The sequence below is a fragment of the Sapajus apella genome, unplaced genomic scaffold (assembly GCF_009761245.1).
Source record: "Sapajus apella isolate SASKATOON/1434 unplaced genomic scaffold, GSC_monkey_1.0 scaffold6, whole genome shotgun sequence".
Classification (NCBI taxonomy): Eukaryota; Metazoa; Chordata; class Mammalia; order Primates; family Cebidae; genus Sapajus; species Sapajus apella.
Genome location: NW_022436946.1, coordinates 41464832 through 41477723, shown reverse-complemented (window position 1 = coordinate 41477723; position 12892 = coordinate 41464832). Strand labels below are relative to the sequence as shown.

At 40.0% G+C, this 12892-nt stretch overlaps 1 protein-coding gene across 2 annotated transcripts in view; it reads right to left on the bottom strand.

The window, feature by feature from the left end:
* Positions 1-1214: 1214 nt before the first annotated feature.
* SNX3 (sorting nexin 3) overlaps positions 1215-12892 on the bottom strand; it is a 45131-nt gene continuing 33453 nt past the window's right edge. Inside the window, exons 2-4 of one of the 2 annotated variants that reach the window (XM_032275103.1) lie at positions 9961-10056; positions 4855-4979; positions 1215-2245 (exon numbers count right to left, since the gene is read on the bottom strand). In XM_032275103.1, coding sequence (XP_032130994.1) covers positions 2140-2245; positions 4855-4979; positions 9961-10056 — 327 coding nt within the window. In that variant the 3' untranslated portion in view covers positions 1215-2139. Of the gene's footprint in view, positions 2246-4854; positions 4980-9130; positions 9355-9960; positions 10057-12892 lie in introns of those variants that run through there. The other variant, XM_032275104.1, reaches the window with a different exon arrangement.

Sequence of the window (12892 nt, the reverse complement as noted above, 5' to 3'; positions counted from 1 at the left end):
AAAATGAAGACTCCATGGTGAGTGGAAACCTTGACACTACTGACATTTTTCTGTTGTGGGAGGCTAGCTTGTTCACTGTAACGTTTAGCAGCATCTCTGACTTCCATCTGTCAGATTCCAGTAACATTCCCCAGTTGAGACAACCAAAAATATCTTCAGAATTGCCAAACATCTCCTGAGGAACGAATCATCCCTGGTTGAGAACCATTGCTTTATTGTAATATTTAACAGAAAAAAAAATTTCTTTTGAGATGGGGTGTTACTCTGTTGCCCAGGCTAAATGAAATGGCATGATCTTGGCTCACTGCAGCCTCAAAATCCAGGGCTCATTATATACTTCCACCAAGCTAACCAAGTAGCTGGGATCATAGGCACACACCACCATGCCCAGCTAATTTTTAAACTTTTTATAGAGACATGGTCTCACTATGTTATCCAGGCTGCTCTCAAAACTCCTGGCCTCAAGCAATCCTCCTGCCTTGGCCTCCCAAAGTGCTGGCACTATAGGCACAAGCCACTGTAACTTGCTGAGAACCACTGCTTTAGAGGAATTATTTGGTTTTGCAGAGCTACCATTATTCTGTTCTGCATACCCAAAACTGACAGCCTTTGACTTTACTAATTCTCTAGTTCACTGAAATAAAATTTACATTTTGTTTAGCTTCATACCTTACTTTACAGTGTTTAAAACGTCCAGTATTAGGGGACTGTGAAATACTGTTTGAGCAACAGAAGGCCTGAGGGGCAAGTATGACTTCTTCCTGTGACTTCCATCTGCTTTGTAGACATCCTAGTTTGGCCAAGATCTAAGCGTGTTTCCTTTTAAATGAACTGATTCATCTTCAGAGGAGCACCTCTGCTGTAGGAGGAACAAATTTCTTTATCTTGGGATTTAACTCCAAGTCACAATGCGTCCCCAAACCAGCAGAAGTTGTATAGACTCCAACCAGAAACCACATTCTGGCTGAAAGAGGTCTGACTACAAGTTAGGCAGCAAGAAGTCACGGTCTCTTATTTTTACAGGTCAGGCTAGAAGATTGTGCCCTTCTTTTAAAGTGGATAAAGTGTGCCTACTACCCCAAACCAAATTAAAGAGAAAGCAGAAAGCTGCTGACTAAGGAGAGTTATTATACCCTTGCTAAGTTTGTTTAAACAAGTCACTCAGTTTAACTAGGAAAAAAATTATTCTGAAAAATAGGAGGAATGGTATTGACTTATCTTTAAAAGTCCTTTTAATAAATGACTTGAGATTATAAAGCATTTTTCAAATACAAAAAGTGCTTCAAAATGATTCAGTAAGTCTTAAGGAATATATTTTTTAGTATATCATTTTTATTGTTGTTGAAAATACCCCATTCAATGCGTGGAGGTATATTTGATATCACCACTGTTTAAAGGGAATGGAGTTACAGGAATGAAAAGTATATAATCAGTAAATAATCCGTCTCAACAAGTGACTTAAGTAGTCACTCAGAGAGAGCAAAGAAAGGCTGGAGGCAACACAATCAGTGCATATCAGAAATGCATTTTAATTTTTATTTGAAAACAACTTAAATTTTTAGACAAATGATTTTAGTATATAAATTTGATTTTGTTTTTATACAGAATATAAAGATTTCCCTCATTAATCTTCCATGTGAAGGGTATTGCAAGCCCGAAGGAAGATACCTTCTGCACACAAATATGTATCTTATGCGTGCAGTATCGGAAACCAATGGTGTAGTGCTCCTACACATAAATTAGGTCAAGTGACACAGACACATTAAAAGGGGGAAAGAGAAATATTCTAGTTAATCAAATGCAAGAAGCAAAGAAGACACAAAAACTGTGCAAATAAGACCAAGCCAGCAACTTTAGTTAGGACACTGCAGATTACATTGGAATAACAGGTTTGTGAGGCTATAGTGTGCACCACATTAAAACAGCAAGAAAGAGCTATTCATATAGAAAGGCTGGAATGAGGGATTTTCACTAAAGCAAATTAACTTCTTGTCAACTGCCAAAACAAAACCGAGCATGAGTGTTAGTATACTGAAGGCATGTTATACCAGTTTCTGAGCAGCATGCTAAAAGTTAGAACTTCTTCACTGGTGCATATCAATCATTAATAGTCACGTTTTTGCCCCTTCTTGCCAAATTTCAGGCATGTCTTATTTTAGATGGAGTATAGCTTTTATCTATTATTTCATCTTGTAAAAACATGTGAAGACAACGTTCATTCTGTGCCAGAGGATGACCAGCCACCCTGAGAATAAAAAATATAAATTTAGTCCAACATTTTATACAAGGGGAGGAGTTCAAAACACACATTTTAAGGTTAAGAAGCATGTATAGGCTGGGCGAGGTGGCTCATGCCTGTAATTCCAGCACTTTGGGAGGCCAAGACAGGTGGATCACCTGCAGTTGGGAGTTTGAGACCAGCCTGACCAACATGGAGAAACCCTGTCTCTATTAAAAATACAAAATTAGCCAGGTGTGGTGGCTCATGCCTGTAATCCCAGCTACTTGGGAGGCTGAGGCAGGAGAGTCACTTGAACCCAAGAGACGGAGCTTGCAGTGAGCCAAGATTGCACCATTGCACTCCAGGCTAGGCAACAAGAGCCAGGCTCCATTTCAAAAAAGGTTATTCTGGAGCTCAAAATAGGTTGCTGTGAGCTGAGATCGTGCCACTGCACACCAGCCTGGGCAACAACAGCAAAACAAGCATGTTATTATTTTTGAGATGGAGTCTCGCTCTGTCACCCAGGCTGGAATGCAATGGCCGATCTTGGCCCACAGCAACCTCTGCCTCCCGGGTTCAAGTGATTTGGTGCCTCAGCCCCCTAAGTAGCTGGGACTACAGGCGTATGCCACCATGCCCAGCTAATTTTTATCTTTCTACTGGAGACGGGATTTCACCATGTTGGTCAGGTTGGTCTCAAACCCCTGACCTCAAGTAATCGGCCCACCTCAGCTGCCTAAAGTGTTGAGATTATAGGCAAGACCCACCATGCCCAGCCAAGAAGCATGTACAATTTACTAATAAGTATCATTCTGGGCTGTCCATAAAGCTATGCACTATCAACTAATGGTATATGTTCTTTTGTTTGGTTCACAACTGTAATTTAGAAAACATTTAATCCAAACTTTTCAATGCTTGTGGCACATGTCCCCAGTTAGCTTCTTTACATATTAGCTGGTGTTTTCATAAGAAACTTAAGTGAATTTTAATGTTAAAAGTGAAACATGTCAATGGATCCTAAGAATCTTTTTAAGACAAAGTGTTGCTCTGTCACCTAGGCTAGAGTGCAGTGGTGTGATCTCAGTTCACTGCAACCTCTGAGTCCCAGGTTCAAGTGCTTCTCCTGCCTCAGACTCCTGAGTAGCTGAGACTACAGGCGTGCACCACCAAATCCCACTAATTTTTGTATTTTTAGTAGAGAAAGGGTTTTGCCATGTTGGCCAGGCTGATCTTGGAACTCCCGACTTCAAGTGATCTGCTTGCCTTGGCTTCCCAAAGTGTTGGGATTACAGGCGTGAGCCACTGCACCTGGACAGAATCTATTTTAAAGAGGAGAAGATACAGGATTGGTGTCAGAAATACAATGAAGTTCAACAAAGTCCCAAATAGTTAAAAAAAAAAAACAGGCACAAATATCCAGGTATTTTGTTTGTTTCTGCCTGCTTAAAACCAGACTGGGCTACCAGATTCCTATTTCAGAATTAAAAACCATCTAATATAGGCCAGGCAAGGTGGCTCATATTTGTAATCCCAGCACTTTGGGAGACCAAGGCAGACAGATCACTTGAGGTCAGGAGTTCAAGATTAGCCTGGCCAACATGGTGAAACCCTGTCTCTACTAAACACACAAAAATAACCCAGACATGGTGGTGTGCACCTGTAATCCCAACTACTCAGGTGGCTGAGGCACAAGAATCACTTGAACCTGGGAAGCGGAGACTGAGCCACTGCTCTCCAGCCTGGGCGACAGAGCAAGACTTTGTCTCAAAAAAAAAAAAAAAAAAAAATCTAATATAGTACTGCCTTCTCCAAAAGGAAAACAGGTCCATAGACAATAAAGACTGAGTGCTACAGTAGATAACCAAGGCCTTTTTGTAACCCTTTCTCTTCTGTTTACCACTCATGGATCTTCAAATCACTAGATAAAATTTAAAGTGTAAGCTCACATTACCATATTCTGTAGGATTTGGTTTACTTCTTCTAGCTTAAGACCAATGCACAATTACAGTGAGGTCTTTCTTGGCATAAATCTTTCTATCACTTTGGCTTTCTATTACTTTACAAAATAGCTGTATTTCAAATGGGAATAAAATGAAAAGCTAAAAATACTGGTTTGAGCTTATCAAGAGTTTCTAAAGTAAAAGAGAAACAATCCTAAGTCTTCTTAACATTTTCAAAAGAATACATTTTACCATGAAAATTAAAAACATGCACCTTTATACAAGACATGCTGATAATATCTCCATCTGCAATCAAACAAGATGATTGCAAATATATTGTAAGTTTTATTGTTCATGCTAGAACATACTGTAAATCAGAATCATAAGTAAAACTGTGTTTTTTAAATGCTGTAATTTTAAATGTAATTTGCATAAATTAACCAAGAAAAACAAATACAAAACTTAGGTCAACACGAAGATGTTCATTTCAATCACTCAAATGTGTTAATATTTATCACAAGATATTCAACTTGTCAGATACTTTTACTTTGTTTAAATGATATGAAAAGTCAGGAAATGGCTAAAAGAAAAGGCAACAGTGCAGTTTAGCTTAACATCTAAACTATAGTAGTCACTTAAAGTAGTCTCAAAACATACTTCATTCCTACACTTTGAGGAATAGGAAGCACTTACTTGTTTATAAACTGCTCCAGCCCTTGTTTTCTTTCCTCAATAAAATTGTCATCAAATATTCCATCATCGCCTCTAAAAGGAAGCTGACGCAAAAACGCTTTCCCAGGGAGCGGGGGAACTACAACCTAAAACATGAAGACAGAAAGTTCTTGATCATGCTGCCTGGGTTGTGAAAATTTATAGAGCACAACATGAAGACAAGGCATGTTCTCACTATAAAAGCCATTACCCGGTCAAACTAGTTGAAATATAAAAGAGCAAAAAATACACTGAAAAAAGACCAAATGTTTTGAAGACAAATGCAGAATAGCCCATCAGACAAAAGCTCCTCAACTCAAAGGCAGGACCCACAGCTTATGTCATTTTTCTCGGCCTTATCAAAGCACAGGTATACAAAGAGAACACTCACAATACTGAAATAAAGATTACCATGCCCCTCAGACACTTGTGATGCCACTTGGAGAAGGCAATGCCTTATTGCAATGCACACTGCAGAGATCAAAATCAACTCTCAATTAAATGAAGAAATGTTAACAATGTTCCCACTGCACCATGGTTAGATAAGAATTCTGGTTTCTTCAACCTCTTACCATCTGCATATAGCCTTTCCTACTTGTGTTTGAGGTGAAGACAAAATATCAATAACTCTAGTTGTCACTCTTCTGTTTCCTAAATTGAGAAATAAGTCAACTTTCTCCCAAATGCCCTATCCTGCTGTCTTTTCCCAAAGACTTCTTATTTCTTCCTTCCCACACTATAGGAAGATCCTAAATTGTCCCTTTCAAAGCCTAACCAAGGGTCAACTCCTGCTGATCTCTCCCTTCTGGGAGTTAACTGAAGCTCAAATATTATTCTGGGCCAGGTACAGTGGCTCACAACTGTAATCCCCACACTCTGGGAGGCCGAGGCAGGCGGGAGGGCTGCTTGACGCCAGGAGTTCAACACAAGCCTGGGTACATGTTTACAAAAATAAAAAAACTTATCTGGGTATGGTGGTGTGATCTTGTAGTCCCAGCTACTTAGGAAGCGAATGTGGGAGGATGGCTTGAGTCCAGGAGTTCGGGACTGCAGTGAGCTAAGATCACATCGCTGCACTCCAGCCAATAAAAAAGTTTAAATGAAATGATAACATTTCATATCATTTAAACAAACTAAAAGTATCTGACAGCGAGATCTCGTCTTCAAAAAGTAAAACAAATTTTTAAAAATGTTATTCTGGCTGGGCACAGTGGCTCATGTCTGTAATCCCAACACTTTGGGAGGCCAAGGCAGGCAGATCACCTGAGGTCGGAAGTTTCAGACCAGCCTGACCAACATGGTGAAACCCCATCTCTACTAAAAAATACAAAATTAGGGGGGCCTGGTGGTACATGCTTGTAATCCTAGCTACTTGAGAGGCTGAGGCAGGAGAATCTCTTGAACTCAGGAGACGGAGCTTGCAGTGAGCCAAGACTGCACCATTGCACTCCAGCCTAGGCAACAAGAGCCAGACTCTGTCTCAAAAAAAAAAAAAAAGGTTATTCTGGAGCTCAAAATACTTGTTTTGATTAAACAGCATCTAGCTATGTCAAAGATTAGTTTGGTTTCTCTACCCTGGCACTACTGAGAATCAGATAATTTTTGTATTGGGGCGCTTTCTTGTGCATTTTCTTTCTTGAGATGGGGTCTTGCTCTGTTTCTCAGGCTGGAGTGCCATGATATGATCATGGCTCACTGCAGTCACAACTTCCCTAGACTCAGGTGATCCTCCTTTATCAGCCTCCTGAATAGCTGGGACACTACAGGCTCATGGTGTGCTACCACACCTGGCACTTTGGGAGGCCAAGGCAGGAGGATTACTTGAGTCCAGGAGTTCAAGACCAGCCTGGGCAACATAGTAAAACCCCATCCTTATTAAAAAAATTTTTTAAATTAGCTGGACACAGTGGCTTATGCCTGTAATTCCAGCTACTTGGGAGGCTGAGGCAGGAGAATCACTTGAGACCAGGAGTTGGAGGATGTTATAGTATGCTATGACATGCCACTGTATTCCAGCCTGGGCAACAGAGCAAGACTCTGTCAATCAATTAATCAATCAGTCAATTTCCTAACCATCTGTCATTTGTATATAGTGAGTTATAAATCTTTATTCCCTAACAGACAAAGATTTCAATTCCATTTGCTGAATTCCCTTCCCACTTAATGACAATGTTATTTTTGTTATGAACTAAAATCCCTATAAATACATGGGTCAACGTCTAAACTCTATTACATTCCATTAATCTATTTGCCCAACCTAAAGCAATATATACGGCATAACAGTGTTTTCTTCAGAGATGAACCACGTAAGATAATAATGGTGGTGCCATAAGATTATAATGGAGGTGAAAAATTCCTATCGCCTAGAAGTGTCTTGACCTAGGATATCACTGTTTATTACTGTAGGCTTTATAAACATTACATTGAAATTTATAATTTATAAATTTATAAAATATTTTTCTTCAATAATAAATTAACCTTAGCTTTTTCAACTTTTTACTTTTTTAACTTTTTGACTCTTGTAATAACACTTAGCTTAAAACACAAACATATTGAACAGCTGCACAAAAATATGTTCTTTATATTCTTACTCTTTAAGTTTTTCTCTTAAAGAGAAAATCTCTCATTCCACTAATTTAGATTATTGGAATGTAACACAGTTTAATTTTTCTTAACTTTTTTTGTTAAAAATTAAGTCACAAATTCACATAATAGCCGAGGCCTACATAAATTTTCTTACATTCCAGTGTAACCTCAAAGTACTGAGTGTTATTTATGTTTTCATTCACATGCACTCACCATGTGCTCACTGACTCACCCAGAAGAACTTCTAATCCTGCAAGCTCCATTTATGGTAAGTGCCCTATACATCTGTACCATTTAAAAAATCTTCCACGCTGTATTTTTTACTGTATCTTTTCTATGTTTAGATGCACAAATGTTTCCCACTGTGTTAAACTGCCTATAGCATTGAGTACAGTAACATGCTGGATAGGCTTGTAGTCTAGGAGCAATAGGCATACCATATAGCCTAGGTATGTAGTGGACTATACCACCTGGGTTTGTGTGAGTGCACCCTGTGATGTTTGCACAAACAATGAAATCGCCTAAGGATGCATTTCTTAGAATGTATTCTCATCAGTAAGTGCCATATGACTATACCACATTGTTTGAATTACTATAGCCTTAAGATATGCTTTGATGTCTGGCATGACAAATACCTGCTGCCCACTATATACTTTTTTTGGTCATTCTTGAGTGACCTAAATTTTTTAAATTCTGATTCTAAAGCTCATATATAAATCTGCAAGTTTATAGACAGCTCTACTGAAATTTCTACTAGAAACTTATGAATTTATAAATAAGTTAGAAAATACCCTGTATTTCATGCATGTCTCTGCTAATATGTCACCTATGAGTGAGGCCTTCCCCTTGTGCTCTATATGAGAGTGGCTCCTCTGGCACTTCCTACTCCCCTTAATTTTTTTTTTTAGAGCTTCCCGTCTAACATCTATATATTTTACTATATTTTTCCTGCCTTTTCTTCAGCCCCCACTCCAATTTACCTAATAGGATATAAGCACTATAAAAGAGGGGACCTTAATTTGTTCACAGCTATACCTGTAACGCTTAGAACACAAAGAATGAGCTCTCTAAAATGTCTGTAAAATAAATAAATCTTTAAAAGCAAAAATATTCCAGACAAGGAATACAGTATTACCCTTTTCTTTTTTGAGACAGGGTCTGGTTCTGGTGCCCATGCCGGAGTCCGGTGTCGACACTGTAGCTCAATGCCTGCTAAGCTCAAGTGATCTTCTTGCCTCAGCCCCCTGAGTGCTGAGGCTATAGGTGCGTGTCACCATGCCTGGCTAATTTTTGTATTTTTGGTAGTGATGGGGTTTCGCATGTTGTCCAGGGTGGTCTCAAACTCCTGGGCTCAAGTGATCCACCCATGCTGGCCTCCCAAAGTGCTGAGATTATAGATGTAAGCCACTGCACCCGGCCCCTCTTTATTTAGGTCTTCTTTTGTCTTTCAGTAAAGTTTTAGAGCTTTCTTAAAATGAATTTTGTACTTCTAGTTTTATTCATATTTAAAAATTTTGGAAGAGATGGGGCCTCACTATGTTGCCCAAGCTGGTCTTGAACTCCTGGGCTCAAGAGGTCCTCCTGCCTCAGCCTACCAAAGTACTGGGATTACAGGAATGAGCCACCATGCCTAGCCTCCATTACAGTTTTGTTGGAATGCTATGATTTGCGTATGTTGTGCTCATATCCAGCCACTTTTATCTTAAGCTAGAAATAGAAGGAAAACGTTCAATTTAAACTTGGGAGATGAGTCCAAACTAGCCTTCATCTAGTTTAGGACTCCTACCATACCCACTTCTTTCTACCTACTTTCTAGTCACAAAATAACTTTTCATCATTCTGAGCACTCCATGCCTTTCCATGACTCCTTGCCTCAGATGTCATTCTGAGGGTAGGGCTGAAATGAGAGACATCAGAGTGAGACCTTGCTTTAATTTATTTTGAAGCCAAAGCTACCAAATTCTCTTCCAAGAGAAGATGAGGCATGTAACAACGTTTTTAAATTGCAGTCAGCAACCAATTAGTGGATCAATAAATGCAAATCTTATGAAGAATATCACATATCAAACAGTGAGGTCATTACTGTTTTATGAAACTTACGTTACACGAACATATGTGTGATAAAAAAAACAACGTGTCAGTAAAACAAAATTGGGAATACACTGACATTTATAAAATGTATTGAGGAAGAGAAACTTGGCAAAGTGTGTGGAGACGGGAAGATGAAATAGAACGATGAGGGAAAGGAAGGAAGTAATAGAAGAAGGTTCTAAGAAGTGTTATTCAAGTATGAGTCAGCAAAGACCTTGACTGGGCCAAAGTAGACAAGAGAAAGAGTTGCAAGGAAAAAATTAGAGTCTTCCTCTATAAAATGACATCGAACTATTTTTAAAAAATCATATTTGCTTGTACCCATTTTATTCAAGATCACTTTCCTGAGAAGTATTAAGCATTAAAACTTGGAAGGTTTTGCTTTCAAGTTGAATTACAAATCATTCTTACCTTGCTCTCTCTTTCTAATTCACTTCGCAGCCATTCAAAGTCACTGTATCTTCTTCTAACAGTAGATTCTTTCAGCTTGAAAATAGGAAGATTTGTCTGAAACAAAAAAAGTTACTCCTAAATTGGGCACATTAAGGAAACTACAAAATAATGGGGGAATGGGGGATCTAGGCTCGCAACTTGATGACATGGCAAGGTTGATTCCCTTAACAAAAGAAATCGTAACTTTTTTTTTTTTTGAGATAGGGTTTCGCTCTGTCACCCAGGCTAGAGAGCAATAGCATGATCTCAACTCACTGCAACCTCCTCCTCCTGGGTTTAAGTGATCCTTCTCCCTCAGCCTCTAGAGTAGCTGGGAATATAGGCACCCGCCATCATGCCCAGCTAATTTTTATCTTTTTGTAGAGACGGGATTTCACCACGTTGGCCAGGTTGGTCTTGAATTCCTGACTACCTGCCTTGGCCTCCCAAAGTGCTGGGATTACAGGTGTGAGCCACTGTGCCCAGCTGAAATCAAGACATTTTAAAGATGGCCTTTTATCCATAACAACATAAAACTTCGCTAGTTCTTTTTTTTTGAGGCAGAGTCTTGCTCTGTCACCCAGGCTGGAATGCAGTGGTGCGATCTCAGCTCACTGCAACCTCCGCCTCCTGGGTTCAAGTGATTCTCCTGCCTCAGCCTCCTGAGTAGGTGGGATTACAGGTATCCGCCACCACGCCTGGCTAATTTTTTTTGTATTTTTAGTAGAGGCGGGGTTTCACCAAGTTGCCCAGGCTGGTCTCAAACTCCTGACCTCAAGTGATCCACCAGCCTTGGCCTCCCAAAGTGCTAGGCTTACAGGCCTGAGCCACTGCCTGGCCCACTAGCTCTTTAAAAGTATGTTATTTACACAAGAATACAACTTTTAAAATGTACCTTTGCCTGCAGGCTTTTGGAGGTCATTCTGCCTGAGGTTATTTGCATAAATGTAGGTCATTTTAAAATTATTTCAGTGAGTTTTAAAAATGTCAACTAAGCAGGGGTGAAAAAAGGCTAGCTCTTGACTATCCTCCAGCTTACCTAGTACCTCAGCAAATAGTCCTCATAGTGGAAAGATACCTTACACCTTTTAATTTCTAAAATTTTATTTTCTTGGTGCTCACTTATTATAGCAAAATCCCAACTTATGTCTCAATGCCTATCACTGCCTATTGATGTAGAAATTCTTTTTCTTCCCCTAGAGCACAGTGTCATTACATTGCCCAGGCTGGATTTTAAACTCCAAGGCTCCAGCAATCCTTTCACCTTAGCCTGCCGAGTAGCTGGGACTGCAGGGTCACGACACTGTGCTGACTCACTCACCTACTTTTAAATGAAAACAAAACCTTTTGTTATGAGGAGTAGATTAGATCTTGCATAATAAAAGGCACACGTAAAACATTATTCTTAATAACCTTCTAAAACATGACAAAAAGAGCAGGCAAAGTGCTGCATGCAATGTCTGTGCCCTTACTGCTAGTAAGAAGTTAACTCATACTAGACAGATCAGGCTCATCAACCCAGAACTTTAAAGGCAGAGGGCAAGTTTAAGAAATGAAAACATAAATAACACTCAGTACTTTGAGGTTACACTGGAATGTAAGAAAATTTCTGGAGACTTTGTTCTTTACAAGATTGCAAAGACTACTTGTTGCCACTTCAGTCAGCTTCTAAATTAAAAAAAGAAGAAAGATTTCTTTTTTTTTTTTTTTTTTGGGGACGGAGTTTCGCTCTTGTTACCCAGGCTGGAGTGAAATGGTGCGATCTCGGCTCACCGCAACCTCCGCCTCCTGGGTTCAGGCAATTCTCCTGCCTCAGCCTCCTGAGTAGCTGGGATTACAGGCACGCGTCACCATGCCCAGCTAATTTTTTGTATTTTTAGTAGAGACGGGGTTTCACCATGTTGACCAGGAGGGTCTCGATCTCTTGACCTCGTGATCCACCCGCCTCGGCCTCCCAAAGTGCTGGGATTACAGGCTTGAGCCACCGCGCCCGGCCGAAAGATTTCTATTATCTTTTACTGGATCCCCTTTAAAGAAAAAATATGCTACGCTGGGCACAGTGGCTCCTGCCTGTAATCTCAGCACTTTGGGAAGCCAAGGCAAGCGGATCATGAGTTCAGGAATTCGAGACCAGCCTGGTCAATATGGTGAAACCCTGTCTCTACTAAAAATACAAAAATTAGCCAGGTGTGGTGGTGGGCACCTGTAATCCCAGCTACTCGGGAGGCTGAGGCAGGAGAATTCCTTGAACCTGGGAGGTGGAAGTTGCACTGAGCCAAAGGTTGTGCCATTGTACTCCAACCTGGGCAACAGAGTACAACTCTGACTCAAAAAAACCCAAAAAACAAAAAACAAAAAAACAAAAGAAAAAGAAAAAATATGTTACCAAATCCAAAAAATAAAAAAGCGGTTTATGACTAAAGACTATTAGGAGTGGTATGACTAAATAAATGAACTATTAGGAGTGGTATGACTAAAGACTAATACTGATATGAGATCAGTATTTTATCATTAAGAATAGATTTTAGGCCAGGCATGGTGGCTCATGCCTGTAATCCTAGTGCTTTGGGAAGCTGAAGTGGGAGGATTGCTTGAGGCCAAGAGTTACCAGCCTGGTAAACATAAGAAAGATTCCACCTCTACAAAACATAAATTTATTGGGTATGGTGGCTTGTGCTTGTAGTCCTAACTACTTGGGAGGCTGGAGTGGCAGGATCTTTCGATCCCAGTCAGGAGTTCGGGAACTGCAGTGAACCATGATTGTACCATTCACCCTGGCATGGGCAACAAGCAAGACACTCTCTCCAAAAAAAAGAAAGATTTTATTTTATTTGAGACAGGGTCTCACTCTGTAACTAAGGCTGGAGAGCAGTGGCATGATCATGGCTGGCTCAAGTGACTCCTCCCACCT